This window comes from Periplaneta americana, chromosome 4 (assembly GCF_040183065.1).
Source record: "Periplaneta americana isolate PAMFEO1 chromosome 4, P.americana_PAMFEO1_priV1, whole genome shotgun sequence".
Lineage (NCBI taxonomy): Eukaryota > Metazoa > Arthropoda > Insecta > Blattodea > Blattidae > Periplaneta > Periplaneta americana.
Window position 1 is genome coordinate 167,902,322 of NC_091120.1, and position 21,984 is coordinate 167,924,305.

Genomic DNA, 21,984 nt, shown 5'->3' on the forward strand with positions numbered 1-21,984 from the left:
CTCTTTTAAAGAAACAAATATTAGTCCAGCGACTACAATGTTTGATATTTGCATGTCAAGCGGTCAGTATGACAGATACAGAGTAATTACGAATAGAGTGCACAGCCACGGATGTAGAGTTAAATGTTTTATGCCCTCACACAGAGCAGCTAAAATGCTGTGCTTTTCACGAAATAAATAATAACGGAATAGCCTGGCTAAAAATATAAATATGCGTAAGCCATTAACAAACACATTTAATATTTTATATTGTGTCAATACACCGACCAACAGCCAAACAGCTTTACAGCTAGCAAGCTGTCGGCCTATATAATACATAGGTATAAATTTGCAATCAATGTACCTCAAAAGTCAGACATTAATAGACCAATTAGCGATATTTGTATCATGTAGTATACAACAGAGAGTACATTACATCAGCATGATATTGATAACTATCGGTGGCTTCAATGACAAAGATGATTATGATAGTGATTATATAATAAACCTGCACGTTTTATGTCCAGCCATAAAGCCTGACATCATTTTTGAGTGGTTAGCCGCCTTCCAGAAGCAAACATGTTATTAGGCTTATTCCACTGACACGCAAATTATTCGATTTAGACCAATCATATGCAACAAAATGTTAGATATCAACTAATAATAACCGTTTACATCAGTGGTTCTCAAGGTGGGGTCCGCGGAACCCCGAAACTCATTCTGGAGATCCGCGAATATTCTGGATAGGGACATTTTTTCTTCCTTCAGAAGGATTTTTATTTTTTGTGTGGCAGTAATGTTGGAATGTCACTGACCCTTGTTCTTGTTGATATAACTTCTATACGAATCGCCCCATGCAGAAAGGGCTTCAGTCCATTAGACATAGTTTTGAGAAAACTAAGAAAAGCATTCTGTACGCTATATTCGTTTCAGCATAGAACTCTGAGTCTGACGCTTCAGTTTCTATCTTTCCAAGCATTGGACTGAATACTTTTCTGCACAGGGCAATGGAGCCACCCATAAAGATATGATTTCCATCAATATCTCATTTTTTTCAAAATTTGTGACTGAAGCCCTTTCTGCATGGGGCGATTCGTATTGTATTATTACGATGTACCGAAGTACATACGACATTTCCGTGCAGGAATTTTGCGTTATCATATGATGAAGGATGGATGGAACAGAAAAAAAATCTCTCCGACACCGGGACCAGAACACGGGTTTTCAGCTCTACGTGCTGACGCTTTATCCACTAAGCCACACCGAATTCCAGTTCCGATGCCGGATCGAATCCCCTTAGTATAAGTTCTACCTCTCAGTTTTCCCTTTGGTGGCCTTACTGAATCACTTAGTGATTCAAGACAGCGCTCATCCCGTCGGATCCCGGCCACTTAGTCACTCGTAATGAGTGCACTTCTGTACATAGCGCGTTGGACATTGTGCCACTGTCACATATTCTGTGACACAGTACATGAGAGTAGGTCACCAAAGGGAAAATTGACGGGTAGAACATAAACTGAGGGGATTCCATCCGGCATAGGAACTGGAATCCGGTGTGACTTAGTGGGTAAAGTGTCAGCACGTAGAGCTGAAAACCGGGTTCGAGTCCCGGTGCCGGAGAGAATTTTTCTCTATTCTATCCATCCTTCATCATTCTATATTGTAGTCGATAGCGTGTGTGTGTGTTATTAAACAGTGTCAGACAGTAAAAAGGATTTTTTGTGTCGCAATGATATCTGAAGTGCATTGACCGTTGTTGGTACAACTTATAAAATATATTCGTTCGATTGTTCTTGACAAGTGTTGTTATTAAAGTCAAGAAACAGTGTGTCGGTGTCAGGTAGAGTTCCCGGGTAGCTCAGTGGGAGAGCGTTGGTACGTTTAACAAAAGGTCCCGGGTTCGATACCCGGCCCCGGAACAATTTTTCCTTCGAAATTATTCAAATTAACTTTACAGGGAGTTATTCCTGAAAGCTTAATTTGCATAATACACGTCACTGTACGTAACAGAAAACCACAATTTAAAGTCACACAGAGTTGGTGTGCACTCAAATGTTGGTTGCTTGACTGTTGTCAGCCCACTTTGAGATCTGTGGATATAGAAGGAAAAATTTGATCGGTGTCGGGTAGAGTTCCCGGGTAGCTCAGTGGGAGAGCGTTGGTACGTTTAACCAAAGGTCCCGGGTTCGATACCCGGCCCCGGAACAATTTTTCCCTCGAAATTATTCAAATTAACTTTACAGGGAGTTATTCCTGAAAGCTTAATTTGCATAATACACGTCACTGTACGTAACAGAAAACCACAATTTAAAGTCACACAGAGTTAGTGTGCACTCAAATGTTGGTTGCTTGACTGTTGTCAAGCCCACTTTGAGGTCTGTGGATATAGAGGGAAAAATTGGATCGGTGTCGGGTAGAGTTCCCGGGTAGCTCAGTGGGAGAGCGTTGGTACGTTTAACCAAAGGTCCCGGGTTCGATACCCGGCCCCGGAACAATTTTTCCCTCGAAATTATTCAAATTAACTTTACAGGGAGTTATTCCTGAAAGCTTAATTTGCAGTGTGAGACAAGTTTGAATACAATAACCACAAACATTTTAGAAGTTTTGTCCTAGATCATACATACCCAGATTGCTCGGCCTTATACGCTTTGACAGTAACAACTTTTGTCAGGTTTACTATGCTGCCATCTAGCTGTTACATAACGAGTCACGTCATAACTCCTATTTGAATTGCATTAGCGACTGTACTGCCATCTCGTGTTCGTTTACGGCGGACGGGTGGCGATCCAGGCGGTTGTTCTCTTCAAAGTGCTGCCGATTTTAACATACATAGGGATGAGAAATCTGTATGTGACCTGGGGTTTTGTCTATAACGGATCTTCGGCTTAAACGTCATCACAATACAGATTATAGATCAACTCAGAGATTATTTTCCGGTTTAACAATATGTGGATTCATACAGTCGCCGTCTAGTTCACAACAATAGTACCAGTCTCAACAATAGTACACAGGCCTTCGGATTTCAACCAAAGTTTAACTCGCGATATGACCAAAGATGTTAAAGCGAGTATAAATAACAGCGAGGAAAAAAAAAAAAAAATGCGGATTCAAATTCCCTTTATCAGTACGGAGACTCACAATCTTGTTATCCTTCACAGAAGGATGATAATTTTATTGAAGCTATGCAAACTGCTAATATTCAAATGCTGTAGCGTGTATGGGTACAAACAGAATATCGCTTTGACATCCTGAGGGCAACCAGAGGGGCACAATGAGGTCAATGAATGTATAGTCCGGTCTCCTTACTTTATATTCTAAGTGTGGAACCTAACCATTTTCCCCTATTACTGTAATAATAATAATAATAATAATAATAATAATAATAATAATAATAATAATAATAATAATAATAATAATAATAATAATAAATTGTATTTCTTGAATTGCTACATATAAACAAATCCAGGTGTGGGATATTTTTCTATAGTTGAGTTGACTTCTCTGCAGTTTGACACCAAAGATTTTTATAATATTTTAAGAAGATTCGAAGCTAAATTTCTTCGCTGTATAGCCAATGCGACACAGTTCGTGTCAAATATTAATTCGCACTATATTATAGCATTTGATTTAATCTATTCAGGTTCTGAAATATAATTTACTTAACCACAGCACATAATTATTTCAATGCCTTATACAGGGACATCATTTTATTTTTACTAACATTTCTAATATTAACCTGCCTATACTTTTGGCATAAAGGTTGTGAACCGGAAACACTGTTTGATACCCCCTTCCACTGGAGTTTGATGATACTGGCGTAAGATACAAACAAATCACTTTACTAGGTATAGGAGGGCTGAAAAGTAGTTCATCCATTTACGTAAAGTAGGAAATATCGCGATTTTGAGTTTGACAATTTTCATTAGGTTTTTGTTCAATCAAAATACAGCAAAATATTAACAATAAGTGTTTTTACTCTCGAACTCGGATGTATTCATTATGCATTGTATATTATACTGTCTACAGCACATTAGCGTACAATATAGAGAATGAAATGAAATTAAAAAATAATCATAATATGGATATTTAAACACATATTTGAAAATGATGACCGTTTATTTGTATACAGGTTTCAGTTCTTTTTTTGCATATTATCGCACTATATGCTATTGTACCTAATTCCAATTACCATTTTCGTCTTTCATACTACTAACTCATGTTGAAATAATTGTATACCTACTCTATAAAAGAGTACCTTACGTACTGTAAATTCAATCTTCACTTCTGCCCGATCCGAAAAGATAAAATTATTAAGACATGCTTTTTATTGTCCGTTCAAGTGGTTTTGTCGAGGGTCGTAGAAAGGAGGGAAATCACGTGACAGTTAATTACTTAACGAGGCCTTATTATTTAAGCTATTTTAAACACTTGTATAATATTACGTAGACGTCCAATTCCTAACAGAAATTAATGGTTTCAGAAAAGAGCTAAGACAGCCCAGACACAAAGGGACGGGCAGAAGTGGGTGGGGGAAACCGGGATGCGACATAGGCAAACGGACGACAGTACCTTTGCGAGAATATGATTCAATATTGAAAGCGAACATATTTCTGGAACGTACTAAACTCACTAACTCAGTACTGTTTGTGTTTACTAAGACCGTAAGGCGACTTTGACTGTATACGCTTGGTTCTGTGTGGAGAACGGTTGGAAGTTCACTAGTAGAGGGGGTGGGAGTGAAGTACATTAAAAAACTCAGGTACAATAAAAATTTAAGTAAAAATAAAATGATGTCCCTGTACTTTTGTTATAAGTAGTCTAAATTTATGTTTGTGTTCTTCTTTTGTTATTTAATATTATTACATTTTGTTAGCTATACTTTGTCATTTTAGGCAGGCCACTCTGGTGATAAGTTTTGTAAATGAAATTGGTCGATTGCAGATGATTTCCTGCTCTTTAATTTTCGTGTCCAAAATATTTAAAATAGACTTCCTGTAATCAGTTTGTTGCGGTGGATCTGGATGCTTACCGTGATGGAGGTTCACGTTTATATTGCGTTCCAAAATAATGCTGAACAGCCCTATCAGGTTTCAACTGAACTAGTCCCAATAAATATTCGGTCGTCTCTCGCGAGGCGTCTACTGTTTACTTGGAGTTCAGCCAAGGTCACCAGCTGGTGCATGCGATTGAACAGAGTATTAATAAATCTTTGGAGAATATTTTTCCTATTAAGCAAATCGGAACTGTGTATAATAAATACCTTTTGAGATATAATTGTTTTATTTTGATCATCCTTCACTAGGACATGCACTAATATAAATACTAGAAATTGAATCTGAACTACAGTAATTTTATCATATGTAATGCCACGAGTTTATTATTATTATTATTATTATTATTATTATTATTATTATTATTATTATTATTATTATTATTATTATTATTATTAATCACTGCTGCTTTACAATCCGTTCCCAAATAAACATTCAGTAAATGTGTTGAAAGATTGGACAATAGTACATTATGTAACGAGGCTATAATGAAGGTAATTAAGAAGTGAGTATGGATATTTATGAAACGAGCGCAAGCGAGTTTCATAATTTTCATACGAGCTTCTTAATTACCATTATAGGCGAGTTTCATACGAATTTTTATGCTCGACCATATTTCTAACTTGATATTATTAATTTCATTTGTATCTGACCTTGAGCAATGTCCCATATGTTGTGAGATGTGCGCAGACGCGAAAGTATTGATTTTTTCCGAGGAACAGATGTACACTTTGACCTTGCTAGGCCATAAGAACCTACAGAGATAACATTGAAATTAAATTAGACATTGAAAAACGAGATGACAAATTGAATTTATTTGAATATTATTTACAATTAACGCTAAATATTATAGTAACAGAACATAACCTTCTGCGACAGTATTGGATTTCCAGCCTCCGTGACTTTTCGCTAATTCTCTTTCGATTGCATATCCGAGAATAATCGATACTTGCGGTTTTATAACGGTAGAAAGCTGACCTGTCATTGGCTGAACAGTTGTAACCTGAGTCGTCATTGGCTGAAAGACCTGACCTTTAATGAGTAGGTGTACTTTAATGACATGCATTAAAGGTCTGCTACCAGGTGTACAATTACTACATTTCGGCATGGTCGAGCATAAAGAAATGTAAGACTTGTGAGACAATTCTTTAGTTATTGTTCACACAGAATAGAATGTAAAATCAAATATGTGATGGCGCTTCTTCATTGTTTCACTATTGTTCAGTAAGTTGATGGCCAAAGATATGAATGTAAATTGAGTTGCTGCTGATATCGACAACTATAGAAAGTGATTTCTTCCTTGATGATGATGAGTATTATAAAATTAGTGCCGCAAGCATTTAAATAAAATAGAATCCCTGACCTTATAATACCGGTCTTCAAAAGAGGAGATAGAAACAGGCTGAAAAATATCAAAGAATAAATTTAGCATGCACTCTCCTAAAAAATTATTACTCGTGTCATCCTCCAAAAACGTACTCCCATTGTACACATTCAGAAACAAAATTTGGACCACCTCAATTTTTCATTCCAGTTATAACATACTGCGCATGCTCAGTACAGTATGTTATAACTGGAACTTTGAAAATTCAGGTGGTCCAAATTTTGTTTGTGGGTCTGTACGTACCACTAATTGACAAACAAGGTTTGTGCGAGATCGTGCGTATTTGCTTGTTTTCCGCACAGAACCAATACGCGGTAAGTGTGAAATAGCACATTCAGTATTCCCAACGTAACACACATAACAATTTCCCTCTTCTTACCGCTTAAGCGCGACATTCATTTTACTGCTTTAGGCTTTTAACATATTATTTTTAGAGACGTTTAACATAGTAATAATTATAAATTGGAAACTTACCACTGCAATTTCACCTAAATTGCAATGTTAATTATTGTTTTTAAATATTTGCAAAAATTAAGTAAAGTCTACTACTCCACGAAACTTATTGCATTCCTGATACAAGTAACATTAAGGAAGCCGTGAAAAAATCAACAAGATTCCAGATGCCGATGTTATTACTGCAATATGTTATATAAATAATATTGTTAAAATATTAAAATGAAAAACAAATCATTACACAACCTTACCGTTTGTTTTAAGTTCGCATTTATAGACTGGGGGGAAAAAAGACAGACGTATATCACGGCTTGCTGGAGTATATAGCAACAATGTTGAAGAAAGATATTTTGGTGTTCCGAAGTTGCCGTCATTAAACAGAATCCAACATGGAGATTTCATTGCAACTAATTAGAAATTCGTCTTTCAGGTATGTAATAAACGATCTTCGCACAAAATAATGTACGATACACGAGCGGTATGTTTCTTTTCATGTTCTCGGAAATTAAAAAAGCTCACCTACGTTTCGCTTTTTCAATCTTTTCCTCGACCATGAAAACGTCAACATACCGCTCTTGTAACGTATATTACTATTTCAAATTGGACGCCCCTGCACTGATGCCACGTTTGTCAGCCAGAATTTAATAAGCCTTTTTTTTTTGTTTTATTGACTGTCTCAAGGTCTTTGACTAGAGCATATTCTAAACATTTTAGAATTTTATAATGTACCTATGGTTTTATTTCATTAATGAAGGACATTTTATACTGACAATTTTAGCCCTATAAAATTAGCTTGCAAGAGAAATTAACCCAAAAATTTCTTCAGCAAAGAAAGGAGAAAGACGGCGATTCATTGAGCCCATTGCTTTTTGATATTATTAAATATAAATATAAATGTGAGTACAAAATTGAAAATAAAAAATGTCAATACCATTTGCTACGTAGATGATGCTACGTTATTGGCCGAGTCAGAAGATAACCTGCAACGTTTACTGTACTCATTTCATCTAGCTGTGAAAAACTTAACATATCACGCAATAAAACTAAAAGTATGACTTCAAGTAAATATCCCGTACGATGCAAACTGGAATTAAAACGTAAAAGTACAAGAACGGGAAATTTCAATTAGGCCTAAATACTTGGAATTAGAGTTAGAAGTAAATAGGAAAGAAAGTCAGAAAACGAACTAATAAAACAGCCATAATTTCTAGACATTTAAATGATGTAATATGGAAATGTAAGTATCTGAAGATGAAGTCAAAACCAGAATTTATAATATCTCCAACCTCTCATTCTGTTTCGCAGTGTTGTCATTTCAACGGTTTTACTGCTAGATAGGGCGTGTTGCTGTTAGTTTAGCGAGTAAAATTTATTTAATTTTTGTTCTTCATATAGGGGTTTAACGGTTTTTATAATGCTCGCAGCGACAGAATAATACCTTTTTACATTTATAACATATCAATTTAGCGACTATTGTACTGTTTTATAGCGAGTTTTTGAGAATAGTGTTGGTAACATTGCTGCTTTCTTTCGTCCACGAAGAAGGTTAATTTTTGTAAGTGATTAAATGTCGAATCAGTTGTTTTAAGACACTTTATCAACTTCTACGGTTATTTTGCGTCTGAATGATATTATGAAGGTGATAATGCCAGCGAAATGAGACCAGGGTCCAATGCCGAAAGATACCCAGCATTTGTTCTTATTGGGTTGAGGGAAAACCCCGGAAAAAAACTTCAACCAGATAACTTGTCCTAACCAGAATTTAAACCCGGGCCCGCTTATTTCACAGTCAAAGATGCTAACCTTAACTTCTCAGTATTATGTTGGAGGTACAAATAAACATTAGTTTATTTTGTAGACTATTTCGTTTATATGACGTCATTCTATTTTCGGGCTATGAAGTGTAACGAAATTTTGAATTTGAACCAATCACAGTCATATATCGTGATAATTTCTGCAGCTCGATTTATCACTATCAGTTTATCGCATGGTCGTTCTTTTGTTTAGTCAGTGTCGCCTACTGTTTTCACGCAAATCGATGAGCATGAATCCATTGTACTAAATAAAGTGCGAAATCCTACTTCCACATCTACATTTTCATCTTCTAATTCCATGTCCATTGTATCTAAAGAAATTCACACTCTTTCATAACAATTGTTCATTTAATTAATGTATTAATCAGGTTATTATAATTATACTATAAATGTTTCAATTAAATTATGATTTCAGCAGATAATGAAAACGTATTTATGGTATAATAACAAGAGAAAAGTGCAGTACATGTAATTAACATTTGAGGCGTTCAGAAGTCAACATGATTAACTCCTTTTCCAAAGATTTTAAGATATTGAAGGTTAAAGTTAAGTACACATAATTAATTCTGTGATGTAGCCAAGAAGAATACTGCATTTTGTGGGCTTTTTACTGAACTATGGAGTTAAGCACATTGACCACTGAAAATATGATCAATAGTACATTGTCAACTTAGAAACTCTGAAATATCCAAAAGTGGAGTTAATCGTGTTGACTTCTAAACGCCTCATTTTTAAACCTATATTTCGCTTTTCTCAATTGGCATTACTGAATAACATTCAATTTCTTTATTGCAGTAATCGTTATTCATCTATTTCGACTTCACAATGTCTGAATAGGTTAAATATTCATAAATATACAATTATTAACATTTTGTGAGCGAATTTTAAGGATATATAATTTACATTTTTATTTTATTCACAAAATAGTCCTAATAAAATGTCACTTGAGGTCTGAGATTTCCCAAATAAATCCAGTCGCTTCGCTGGCGGATTTATCGGCAAATCTCAGACCTCTTATGATATTACTATAGATAAATTACATTCTTACTCCTGTGAGTAGTTGTATAGGCGGGGCCCGGGGGCCTATAATGCCGTTAAGACGGCCCTGTCATGAAGGTTGATTATGTGGATTTAGTACGACGTTGTTGCAATTTTTTATAGACATTTATTATATTCATTTCCCTCCTGTTGCTCACGAATTCTTAACTTTCTCTCTAGGACGGAAAAAAAAAAAAACAATTGATATACAGTTACGCAAAACAAAGACAGCGATACTTTCACGCCTTCCCTCTTTACAGCTGCATACAACGCAATGGCTGCAGCTGTACCGAAACAGCAAAATTACGTGCTGTCAGGAGAGGAATGTTGTCCAACATGCCCGCAATGAGACCGCATTCAAACCTCGACCGCAGTCGGCTCTGATTTATCCGGTTGCGCGGCGGGTGTCTCACGCTTTTCTGATTCTGAGTCAGCTTCAACTGTCAGCCACTCTGCTATTGACACCACACACATTAAACACTCTCCGGTATTATTAGACATTAACGGTAAAATTATAGAACAATTAAAAAGCTTTAAATACGAGAATCAGTTCATAAATAATGCACACGTTGGTAGAACTGTGAAGTGAATGAAGCAACACCAATGAAAATTACGTCAGTTACAGTTGAAGGCTTAACGAAACACTCCACTAAGAAAGACAACTTTTTTCCTAATTATTTTTTGTTCAGCCAAATTTTGAGACATGTTTACTATGTAAAAGACTAACAAAATCCAAATTTTGAACTCCCGAATGTTTTTGAATTTCATTTTCTTTTTAGAAATAATTTAAAACCCAACTATTTAGTAGAAGATCTCAATTTTTAAGCTTCCTTTTATTGGTTACATTCACAAGATATAGAGAAACATTTCTATGCATTCTTTTTATGAAATATCTCATCTACTCGTTTTCAATGTTTCTTTTAACTTTTGAAATAAATGTTACTTTTTCTATATTAATGAAAAAAAAAACATATTAATAAAATAAATTAGCAACATTTCTTACTAAACATTCAGCTACCTCATAAATACTTGCGTAAAAATTTTATCTAGATTGATTAATATTTGGCATAAAAAGTTTATGTTGAATAAAGAAAAATAAACTTTCGGAAAAATTAATTTGAAAGTAAAATGAATATTTATGTAACACATAATAGTAATAATCCGTGGCGCTAAAGACCATGAAGGGCCAAGACTGACCAGCCGGCTGCTGGCCTCACGGCCACATGCCGAAGCAGAGGTGGAAGATCATCCAACCAGAATGGAGGTATCGTGTGGTTAGCACGATGAGCCCCCCCCCCCAGCCGTTATAGCTGGTTTGCATAACGGATTTCGCTATCTTTCGTAGCTCGCCAAGTGCATCACGATGCTGGGTGGGCACCGGTCTCATACACTGGCCGAAATTATATGAGAAAATTTCTTCCTCCATGAGGACTCGAACCAGCGCGCAATCCGTAACGCGAATCTTAGGCAGGATGCCTTAGACCACGACTCCACGGCGCGGGACATCTATGTAACACATACCCATTAAAATTTTCTTCCGCTACATTCATCTAGTAACTTCAGGGAGCTAGCTTTAGAACAAAGAGTTACTAGGGGGGGGGGGGGAAATCTTGAATGAAAAAATAATTTTGACAGGTCTTATGTCTTCATTAATTTGTTTAAATAATATTTGTAATCAGAATTGTGCTAAATACATGTGAAAAATATTTCCTTGAATTTGTGTTTGTTTGCGAATATAGACTATTACATTTCTGAGAACCGAGGAATATTTTTTAATGTATAAAGACTTGTAAATTCTCGCGTTCTATGTTTAAAATAAGATATATAATAAATATTAACAAATAGTATAATAATAAATAAGTGTTGCAGCTGAGTTTGTTGTCTCTTGGAAAGGTGTATTCAGGTTTGTTTCCAGTACTAAACTAATTTACAAAGCTAGGAAATAATATAATTTTGTTGTGTGTGTTTAGGTACAGTCTGTCTAAACTTACTATAATTATTGTACCAGCGTCACTCTGAAATTCAAATCATGGAGTAGATATCACGGCCACCTGCATGAGCCGCAGGAGCGCACCGTGACAGTGAACTGCTTTTGCAGCGAAACTACAAACAACTTGTAACTGCTGCGGCTGGCTCCGTCTGTCTTTCTCTCTTTCAAGGTTTTTTAGCACTTTGTGAGCACGAGTTGCTCATCCATGCCTATACCCTTTAAATCAGGCCTGCACAAGGTTTGCGCTCTCCAAGCCGGCTCACAGCTCATGAGCGGAATGCAGATATTAGCTGCGCTCTGTGTAAGGGTGGACTGGAAGAAGGGGTGATCTCGTACAAAATATACACAAAAGGAAGTACTATTACGAGTGCTTATGAAATGAATTCCCGTTCAGTGTTTGCAAAACTCTCTTGTACTATTATTAATTAATAAAGAAATATTTATTTTACAGAAATAATAGAAATTTTATAGCTACTCAAATGTACAATATCATTTTGTTATAGTCTTATTTATCAGTACATGAAAACGAGGTTTTATGCTGTTGGCAGCTGAAAGGAACAGTAGCCTACTGATCGTAATGAAACATCAGTTACAGATTTTCGATGTCTGCCTTATTAAAGTTGATTATAGAAAACAGTTGCTCACAAATATAAATGTTGAGCCAAACATAGCAATCATTTTCACAGCCAGCCTGTGTAGTCGTGGATATTATTGCTAATGTTTAGTCTTGTAAAACTCAACCAGGCTAGCAGTATTATTCAAACGATCTTTAGCCATTGAAGATCAATAAGTTCGAGCTATAAATCGTTAAATGTTAAATGTTATGTTCCGTCTTTTATATTCCTCCATACTGTACTGTAGCAGTAGGTAAGCAACGTGAAACAGTTACTGAGAATAGGCCTACATACTGCACTCCACTAGATAACTGAGTGGTCGTTTCCCTCTCCTCTACCTATAGCAAGTGTATGTCATTCTGACGTATCTTCCTCTCCGTTTCGGCGAGCGGTAAACACGGCTCTCCCGCTCCGAAGGAGCGCGCGCGCTCATTGAGCGCTGTTTGTGCAGGTATGCTTTAAATACATCACGATAAACGTGTTTTGTTGCTATAAACGAAGTTTTAATGCAGTTAGTACTGTTCTTTTAGGTTATTTAAGTTAATCCGGACTTTCGTTAAACGAGTCAACTTATCCTCACAATTAGTCCGGATTAACGAGGTTTTACTGAATTAACATAACTTCTAGGCGCAGTTAACGTGTGTGTGTATTGCACTGAAATAATTAAGATAAAAGTGTAAGGAAGTGGGAGCACCTTTGTAGTAGAAGAGGCAGTACTCGGAGAGGACGAACCAGCGCTTCTTCCAGAGCATGAGCCCTTCGCTGCCCTGCTTGTGTAACCAGCCCTGGAGGGCGACCGGCGCGGCCGCTGGACGCTTCACCACGGGCGAGCGGAGCTGCTGCTGCCCGCCCCCGCCGCCCTTGCGACGGGTCGGCGCCTGCTGCTGCGGCCCCGGCTGCTGCTGCTGCGGCTGTTGCTGCAACACACAAAGCGTGCGAGTTAGACAACACGCTACACACGCCTGTACTTCAAATTGCCGCTTATGTGCGGCAGTTGATGGTTGTTGTAACACCTATGTTGCTGTGGATGTCAAGGTAATAGATATAAAGCGGGAACAAATTAATGAATCTTAAAGAAAAAGCTTCCAAAATTACATCATTGAAATAAAAACATAATACAATTAGTTGTTGTCGTCTAATGCCGGGCAATTGGCAACAAACTCATGTATCCTCTTGTACTCCAATATTTTTTTTATAGATATAGTGAGGTTCACGTAAGTGTAGTGCTAAAAGTCTAAATTTGCAGTGTTTCAAATATCACCAAAAAATGTAAAATCACAATGCTGCTACTGCTACTACTACTACTACCACTACGATGGTATCACAGCCCAAAGTCGAACCTTAGCCTCCTCAATTTTCTTCCTCCAACTGTCCCTGTCCTGTGCTAATCTTCTCCAGGCAGTTGTTCCGAGATAGTCCTGAGAATCGATCGTTACCGCATCTATCCATCTATTTTTGGGTCTTCCAATTGGTCTTTTACCATGTATTTTCCCTTCTAAGATCTTCTTTGGTATTCTGTTCCCTTCCATCCGATAGACATGTCCGGCCCATTCAAGCCTCCTTAATTTGATGAAAGTAACAATATCGAAACTTCTATATAATTTATATAGCTCGTTATTATAACGTTTTCTCCACTGCATATTTTCTTGCACTAGTCTAAAAATTCTTCTGAGTATTTTGCGTTCAAATATACCTAGTTTAGCTTCTGTCTCCTTAGATAATGTCCAAGTTTCGCTTGCATAACAGAGAATACTTCTATAGTGGCGACGCCGTTATTCCCGGCGTGACTCCTCTTTGCTTACGTCTTAGGAAGTGAAGGCTCTATAAAGTCCAGGTAGCTAGTATCGTCCGCCATTTTTGTTCTTGCGTTGCCGAGCTACCAGACGAGGAATCTATTTCCCTCACCGTTAAACATTATCATGTCGTAGCTTATGATAATAAATCAAACGCAGCAAATAACGTCCTCGTCTGCTTTCTGCGAACGCCAACGAAAGAGCCGAACTGGCGGGCGATTATATTAGTATTTATCGACCCTTAGGAAATGCATAACGTCTTCATCAGCGAATCACAAGACGCACACGTTTAAATGTAGCCGACCTGCAACGTGATTGGCTGCCGGAAATTAGAGCGACTTGATTTTAGCTATTGTTGTTGTCTAATACCGGACAATTGGCAACAAAGTCATTTATCCTGTTGCTCTCCAATATTTTTCATAGATATAGTGAGGTTCACGTAAGTTTAGTTCTAAAAGTCTAAATTTGCAGTGTTTCAAATATCACCAAAGAATGTAAAATCACAATGCTACGTACTGAAATAATAATAATAATAATAATAATAATAATAATAATAATAATAATAATAATAATAATAATAATAATAATAATAATAATAATTAGTGCTGTTGATCGATCAAAATATTTAATCGAGTTTTGTTCGAGTTGAAAAAATGTTTTAATATACTGTAATACACAATTATTGTTAAATTTAACTTGTGATAAGCATAAGTATTAAATGTTGTATATCTGTATATATAGTATTGTTATATTACAAAACAACTATTTTAATTATTTATCAACATATTTATTATGAGACATAATTTATTGTGTCAATTTCTCCGGGAATTTTTGAGACAAACATAAATAACGAAAAGTATACTCATCTAGTTAATACCGCTTCATCCATGATTTTAAACGTGTGAGTGCATTCACATGCTCCGATTAAGTGCCGCTCTACGTTTAGTAACAATGTTTCCTGCATCACTAAACACGAAAAAACTTTTTTTGTATCAAGCACTTTTCCACGATCGTTCAATTTAAATGCAAACTTTTCACCGAGTTTATCTCTCAAATTCTCATATGACACAAACCACAGAAAACCGATTTTTTTTTCTTTATCAAACTAAACACACTACCTTCATATACAACCTCAGTATAGAAACTGCAACTGTAAAACTACAGCGGTCGAAACAGAAGACTGGTCCCTATTGTAATCGAATTACCAAATTTCAGAAAGAAAAGAAGGTAGTTATGCTCTCACTTGCACACAGTGTAGACATGGCTATTTTATAAGGGATGAGAGGGACGAATCCGAAAAAAATACGTATTTCATATGCTAGGAAGATGAGTTGACAACAAGGTGGAAGTTTTCTTGGAAAACCATAAAATTTAATATGGGTTTCGCAGTGTGTTTCAACTTTCAATAGAGATAGACTAGATCACTGTCCTCATATCTCCATCTCTTTCTGAAGTCTTTGTGCGAAGATTTTCCCTACGCTACCTGGTTTACAGTTAGAAAGTAACAATACTAGTGTGCTTTTAAGTAAGCAATTTCCGAGAGAGAAATATTGTCGCATTTTTTAGTATGAGTTTGTATTAACAAAATAATAATTAATAGTAACTACTACCGATTAATTTTAATTGACTCGATTATTCGATTAAATATTTTTATCGATTAATCTTACAACAGAAATTTAAATCCCACAACACTAATAATAATAATAATAATAATAATAATAATAATAATAATAATAATAATAAAGTATTAACAAAATAATAATAATAATAATAATAATAATAATAATAATAATAATAATAATAATAATAATAATAATAATAATAATAATAATATAGTATTAACAATAATAATGTGTTCCGATTTACCACATCTCAACTTTATGTTGCGAGGTGTTTCCTAAATGGTTCAATAATTGAGGCGTTCAGAGCTAAAGTGGATTAAGTCACAAATTTTCATACATTGAGTTTAATTCATTTTCTGATTGAAGTTGGAGCTTTTCCGAGCAGTAATAGATCAGGTCTTAATTTCCACACATTCGCCGGAAGGTGACACTACTCACTTTTGGCTCAGACTATTTGTTCACGATGTTTTGAGCCATAGTGGATCAAGTCACCAAAGCGTTGCATCAAACATCACATGTTTATATTTTATAAATCTAGAATTTGAGAATGGAGCAATAAAATTATGTCTAGTGAAATTAGATAATCCACTAGAGCAGGTTAACTTTAAGTCCTATTATCTCAAAACTACGGTTCATGGACTTGATCCACTTTAGTTCTGAACGCCTCAATTATTAATGAAGTAGTATATTTTTCTCTTGGACTTCTCGCATATTATGTTCGTAATTAGGATTAGTATGATTTAATATTAAAAGTTATTTTGTCTGGCAACATGAAATTCACCTAAAAATGTATTTAATTTGACCACGTTAAATGATTAGTACACATAAGCACTTTCCTTCTTGGAGAAGTCGCTACCATGCTATTTTCTCTCTTAGATCTATACTAATAATAAATCTGTAGCCGAAATTTTTCTGGTAATTTTCGATTTTCCAAAAATAATTGGTCCTAACATATATAATTAACCACCCTGAAACCGAAAATCTCTTTTTTGAAATTTTTGTTTGTATGTCTGTCTGTTTGTCTGTCTGTTACCTTTTACGCGATAATGGATGAACGGATTTCGATGAAAATTGGAATATAAATTATGTTCGTTGTAACTTAGATTTTAGGCTATATGGCATTCAAAATACATTATTTAAAAGGGGGGTTTAAGGGGGCCTGAATTAAATAAATCGAAATATCTCGCTTATTATTGATTTTTGTGAAAAATGTTACATAACAAAAGTTCCTTTGAAAATAATTTGCGATAAGTATTATTCCTTGAAAAATTTTGATAGGACTAATATTTAATGAGATAAAGGAGTTTTAAAAATAAAATAACTGCCATCTAAGGCCGTATAATGAAATAAAAAACAAATGACTTCGTCTATAAGGGGCCTTGGACAGCAACAATCAAAAGCTATGAAAGATAGCCTACAGAGAATGTTTCTGTGTTTGTATGAAGTAATATCGGAAGCTAAATTAACCGATTTGTATAATTAATTATTTCACCATTGGAAAGGGTAGTTTCTCTAGATGGACATAATGCTATAATGTTATTACAGTAACTTTTAATATAATATAATGTAATATAATATAATATAATATAATATAATATAATATAATATAATATAATATAATATAATATAATATATGTAATGTAATATTACATAATATAATTTAAGTTATTTGAAGGGTTCAGAACCATAGTGGGCCAAACGCCATTTACTGAATACGTAGAAAACAAGGATTAAAATTAAGTTATTACCATAATTCAATGGAAACCTATAACAAGTAAAATAAAGTATACACATTAAATCTAAATGATGTCAATCTTCATTAAGCTATGGTTGCATGTAATAAAAATTAGAAACATGTTAAAGGAATTGTCATTGCATCAATGAGTGGTCTCTGGACCAAAATGATCGCATTTTAATTATTTGGATCCAATTTAAATTAAGTAACATATTAAACGATTTATCCTTCTATCAAACACGAATGTTCCCTGGATCAAATGTCCCATTTTAATTATGTAATTACTTTATATTTATTTCTAACGGGTGCAGCGGAGCGCACAGGTACGGCTAGTACTTTAATAAAAATCAAAACACGGAAGAAATTCATGAAAATGTGAATTATATTTCTGTATATGTGTCATACCAAGTAGATTTATAAGCTAATTCGGATAAATTTCAGAACACGGATACTTTCCTTTCCCTCTTACTCCAAAATTCCAATCCTGTGCACACAAAATAAACTACTGACAATGAAAAGTGCCTTTTTGTAAGCATGATGATGCGTATTCGACATACGGGTGATGTAATGGAAAATGCAATAAACTCGAAAGTGAGAGGTTGAAAAATAAAGGGACAGAGCATCAGAATGACGAAAGATCGTCAAGAGAGCCAAGGAAAGCGGCTCCGCTTAGTGCATATTTTCCCAAACATGTATCCAGCTTACCGCAAATTTTTGCACTGGGACTCAAGTTTTGTATTCCCCAGCTATTTCATTACGAGCTGCAAGAGCAAACACGAGCTGGCGCTCAAGGCCCAGCCAGCACTGCCTCCAGTTGTTTTCAGACATTTGTGTGGTAGCGGGGAGTTTAAAGGTTTAACTGATATGACCAGAACCCATTTCCGTAAAGAGGAGAGGCTATGTTGGTTAAGTGCAGACTTTGCTAATTCAATTACCCAAGTCCAGGAGCTTACAGCACACCAGATAACCTTGCTCAACATTATCCTGAAAAAACACGCCCCTATCCTGCGTACACAGCGACGAACAGGGCATTTCCAGGACATAGAAATTGTTTGTAAGCTTCATTAGCGAATGTAAAGCACGAGACATCAATAATGCGACCACTTCAAGGCTTACACAATGTAATCTAATTAACTCGTCCTTAACTGGCTCCGTGCGCTATTCAAGGCGTAGACCATGGAGGGACACAGGCTATCGAATTGACGTATTACTCCACGGCAACTTGAAAGCAGCAAACACAGAACCAATATAGAAAAGTTTCATTTTCATTCATAGTTTCCTGGTCAAGAGCAGGTCCTTCACAGCAAACCCAGCTTTCTCCAATCTTTTATATTTTCTGCCTCTTTGTCTCCAAATATAATTCATATACAGGGTGATTCACGAGGATTTACCATCTCTTATGGGGCTTATTTCCGAAGGCATTCTGAGCAAGAAATGTCATTAAACATTTGTTCTAATCTCAGTATTTTCAGATTTTTTTTTTAATTTCATACCCATTTTTGTTCCGATAAGTTTTGTTAATTTAACAATATTTTCTTTTAAGTCCGTCATAAACTTATAATAATGTGATATTTTTATTTCATTCTACTTGATGAACGTTTTCGGTTTTGTAAACCATCTTCAGATCACTGTTACCTCTATTGAACTCTTGTGGTGATGTGCAATGGTTTACATTAACCATATTGTATTAAAATGTAAAATATAAAATATGAGATAAAACATTAATGAATGTACATATTTAAAAATGGTAACATATTAAATTAAATTAGTCTAAAATGAAGGTTTTGCAGCGTATACAGTCCTTTCAGATATGAAACAATTATTTTCTTATGACCTTTTACATAGTAACTACCATGAAACTGCATTTACAAATAGTTATTGCGTAATTATGAATCGTTGAAATTCGTTGGAATAGATATGCAGCATCATGCTTGGATTTACGCAGCGCCCAGGAGCGGTCTTGTGGTCTGAAAGGTATGGCAGAGGTGTATCCTGTACTGAAGTCGGATGAGCAGAACTACACTAATATGAAATTGTTTGTAAAATAGCTTACCTTTATTTTTGAGTTTTAAGGGTAAAAGAATATTACAGATAAAGACTGAACCATTGAGGAGTATCATTTATTTAATTAGCTAATACTCTGAAACTAAAAATGAATTATGAATGCCATAGTTGCTTAATACAGAATTTTTTTTTTTTCGATTTATAACTACAAAATTACATTTTCTTACGCATTTATCACAACAAATGTTATAAATCACACCACTCTTGTAAATTGTTTACGATTGTACATTAGGATGCATAATTAAACTGTAAATAATTAAGTTCCTAGAGTCGTATGATTATTTTGTAACAATTTTTGTGACAAGTGCCTAAAAAGGGTGTCACTTTTACTTTAAAATTTAAAAACAAAATCTGTACATTTTTAGCTGGAGGAAACTAGTCAATTAAAGAAATGACACTTCTGAATAGTTCATTCTCTATTTGTAATATTTTTTTACCCTTAAAACTGAAGAAGAAAGATATATATTATTTTAATGTACCGAAGTACATATAATATTTCATCGTATGAAGAAGAAAGGTATTTTACTAACAACTTCAAATTAGTGTAACGCTAAAAATATTGAGATTAGGACAAATGTTTATGTGACTTTTTTTGCTCAGAATTTCTTCGGAAATAAGCCCCGTAAGTGACGGTAAATCCTCGTGAATCACCCTGTATCTTACTATCGTCTATCATCTGATATCTTCTTCTGTTCGTAACTCCTCTCCCGTTCACCATTCCTTCCAGTGCATCCTTCAATAGACAGTTTCTTCTCAGTCAGTGGCCCAACCAATTCCTTTTTCTCTTCCTGATCAGTTTCAGCATCATTCTTTCTTCACCCACTCCTTCCAACACAGCTTCATTTCTTATTTTGTCTATCCATTTCACACTCTCCATTCTTCTCCATATCCACATTTCAAATGCTTCTAGTCGCTTCTCTTCACTTCGTCGTAATATCTATGTTTCTGCTCCATATAATGCCACACTCCATACAAAGCACTTCACTAGTCTCTTCCTTAGTTCTTTTTCCAGAGGTTCGCAGAAGATGCTCCTTTTTCTACTAAAAGCCATTGCTATTCTCTTTTTTTACTTCCTGACAGCTAACAACACAATATCATCAGAAAATCTTATGCATTTTATTCTCCTCCCATGTTTTGAAAATAGTTCTTCAATAAATCCTCTAAGTGAATATTGGACAGGGTAGGTGATAAAGGGCATCCTTGTAGTACTCCTTTCCCTATTTCACTTCCTTCTGACAAAGCGTCCCTATCCTGACTGACTCGTTGTTTCACATAAAAATTAACTAAAATAAATAATGTTATGCAGGTGTGATTGTGTAATAAATATTTAATAGTGTTTAGTACTTTCTTCAACTTGGAGCGAAGGATAATTTAGTGTGTCCTAAAGTCTTTATTTGTGTTGTGAGTCGTGTTCATGTTGTGATTTCGTGTTTTAATTTTACAAAACACAAAATAACCTAGATATTTCAAAAGATCAAAACTTGCACTATCATAGATATAATATCGAAGCTTAATTTGTAAGTATGAGTTGCAGTAATATTTCTTTTCCCCCCTGAATTACGTAAAAACCAAATACAACTGCAACTAATGGGTAAATTTCATAGCAATACGTACTTTATAATGCCATAAAAATGTTCATTTTTGCGAAACTGTACATCTTTTTTGCGTACTTCTGGTTAAAGCCGGCACAATGTTCCAGTTTTTATATTTCCTATTTCAGGGATATAATATATAGCTCACAATTTGTTATTGTAGTAATATTACATTTTTTAAGCAAGTAAAATATTGCGACAAAGTTCTCCGCAATGCATTCTTAACTGATGGGTTATTTTTAAAACCTTTTGTATACAGTCGAATAGCAATTCTGAAACTGGGTCGGACAACAGAGCTAGCGCCACTCGGCGACGAACCACTGAACTAGAGGAAGTTGCGTCACTTTCTCATCTACCTGCTCTGTAAATAATATTATGCACGTGTGAGTGTGTAATAATTATTTAATTGTGTTTAGTCCTTTCTTCAACTTGAAGCGAAGGATAATTTAGTGTGTCCTAAAGTCTCTATTTGTGTTGTGAGTCGTGTTCATGTTGTGATTTTGTATCTTTGTTGATTTTGTGTGCAGTGGCTTGATATTACAGGTTTTTAAAATTAAATTTACACGAAAACCGTCCACGCCATTGAAATACGCCAGAGGGATAAATTATTCTCTATTAGATTTCCTATCGAAATTTAAGTTATATACGGGAAAAATCGAACCATGTGTACACTGCTGTTCCGGATGAAATCGATTCCAATAAATGCCAGTTTCGAGAAATTCCCGTATCGTGTGAACGGGCTCCCAATCCACAGCGGTGGACGAGAGTGTGTTAATGAGTGTATACGATAGTTAATGGGTTAGTAGATAAAAATATGAGTTAATGGATGAGGCAATGAATGAATGAATGAATGAA

At 35.2% G+C, this 21,984-nt stretch overlaps 1 protein-coding gene across 10 annotated transcripts in view; it reads right to left on the reverse strand.

The window, feature by feature from the left end:
* Positions 1-21,984, reverse strand: part of kmr (kramer) — a 1,522,801-nt gene that overhangs the window by 517,204 nt on the left and 983,613 nt on the right. For all 10 annotated transcript variants that reach the window (XM_069824286.1, XM_069824284.1, XM_069824281.1 and 7 more), the window contains one exon: positions 13,018-13,240. In XM_069824286.1, coding sequence (XP_069680387.1) covers positions 13,018-13,240 — 223 coding nt within the window. The remainder of the gene's footprint in view (positions 1-13,017; positions 13,241-21,984) is intronic.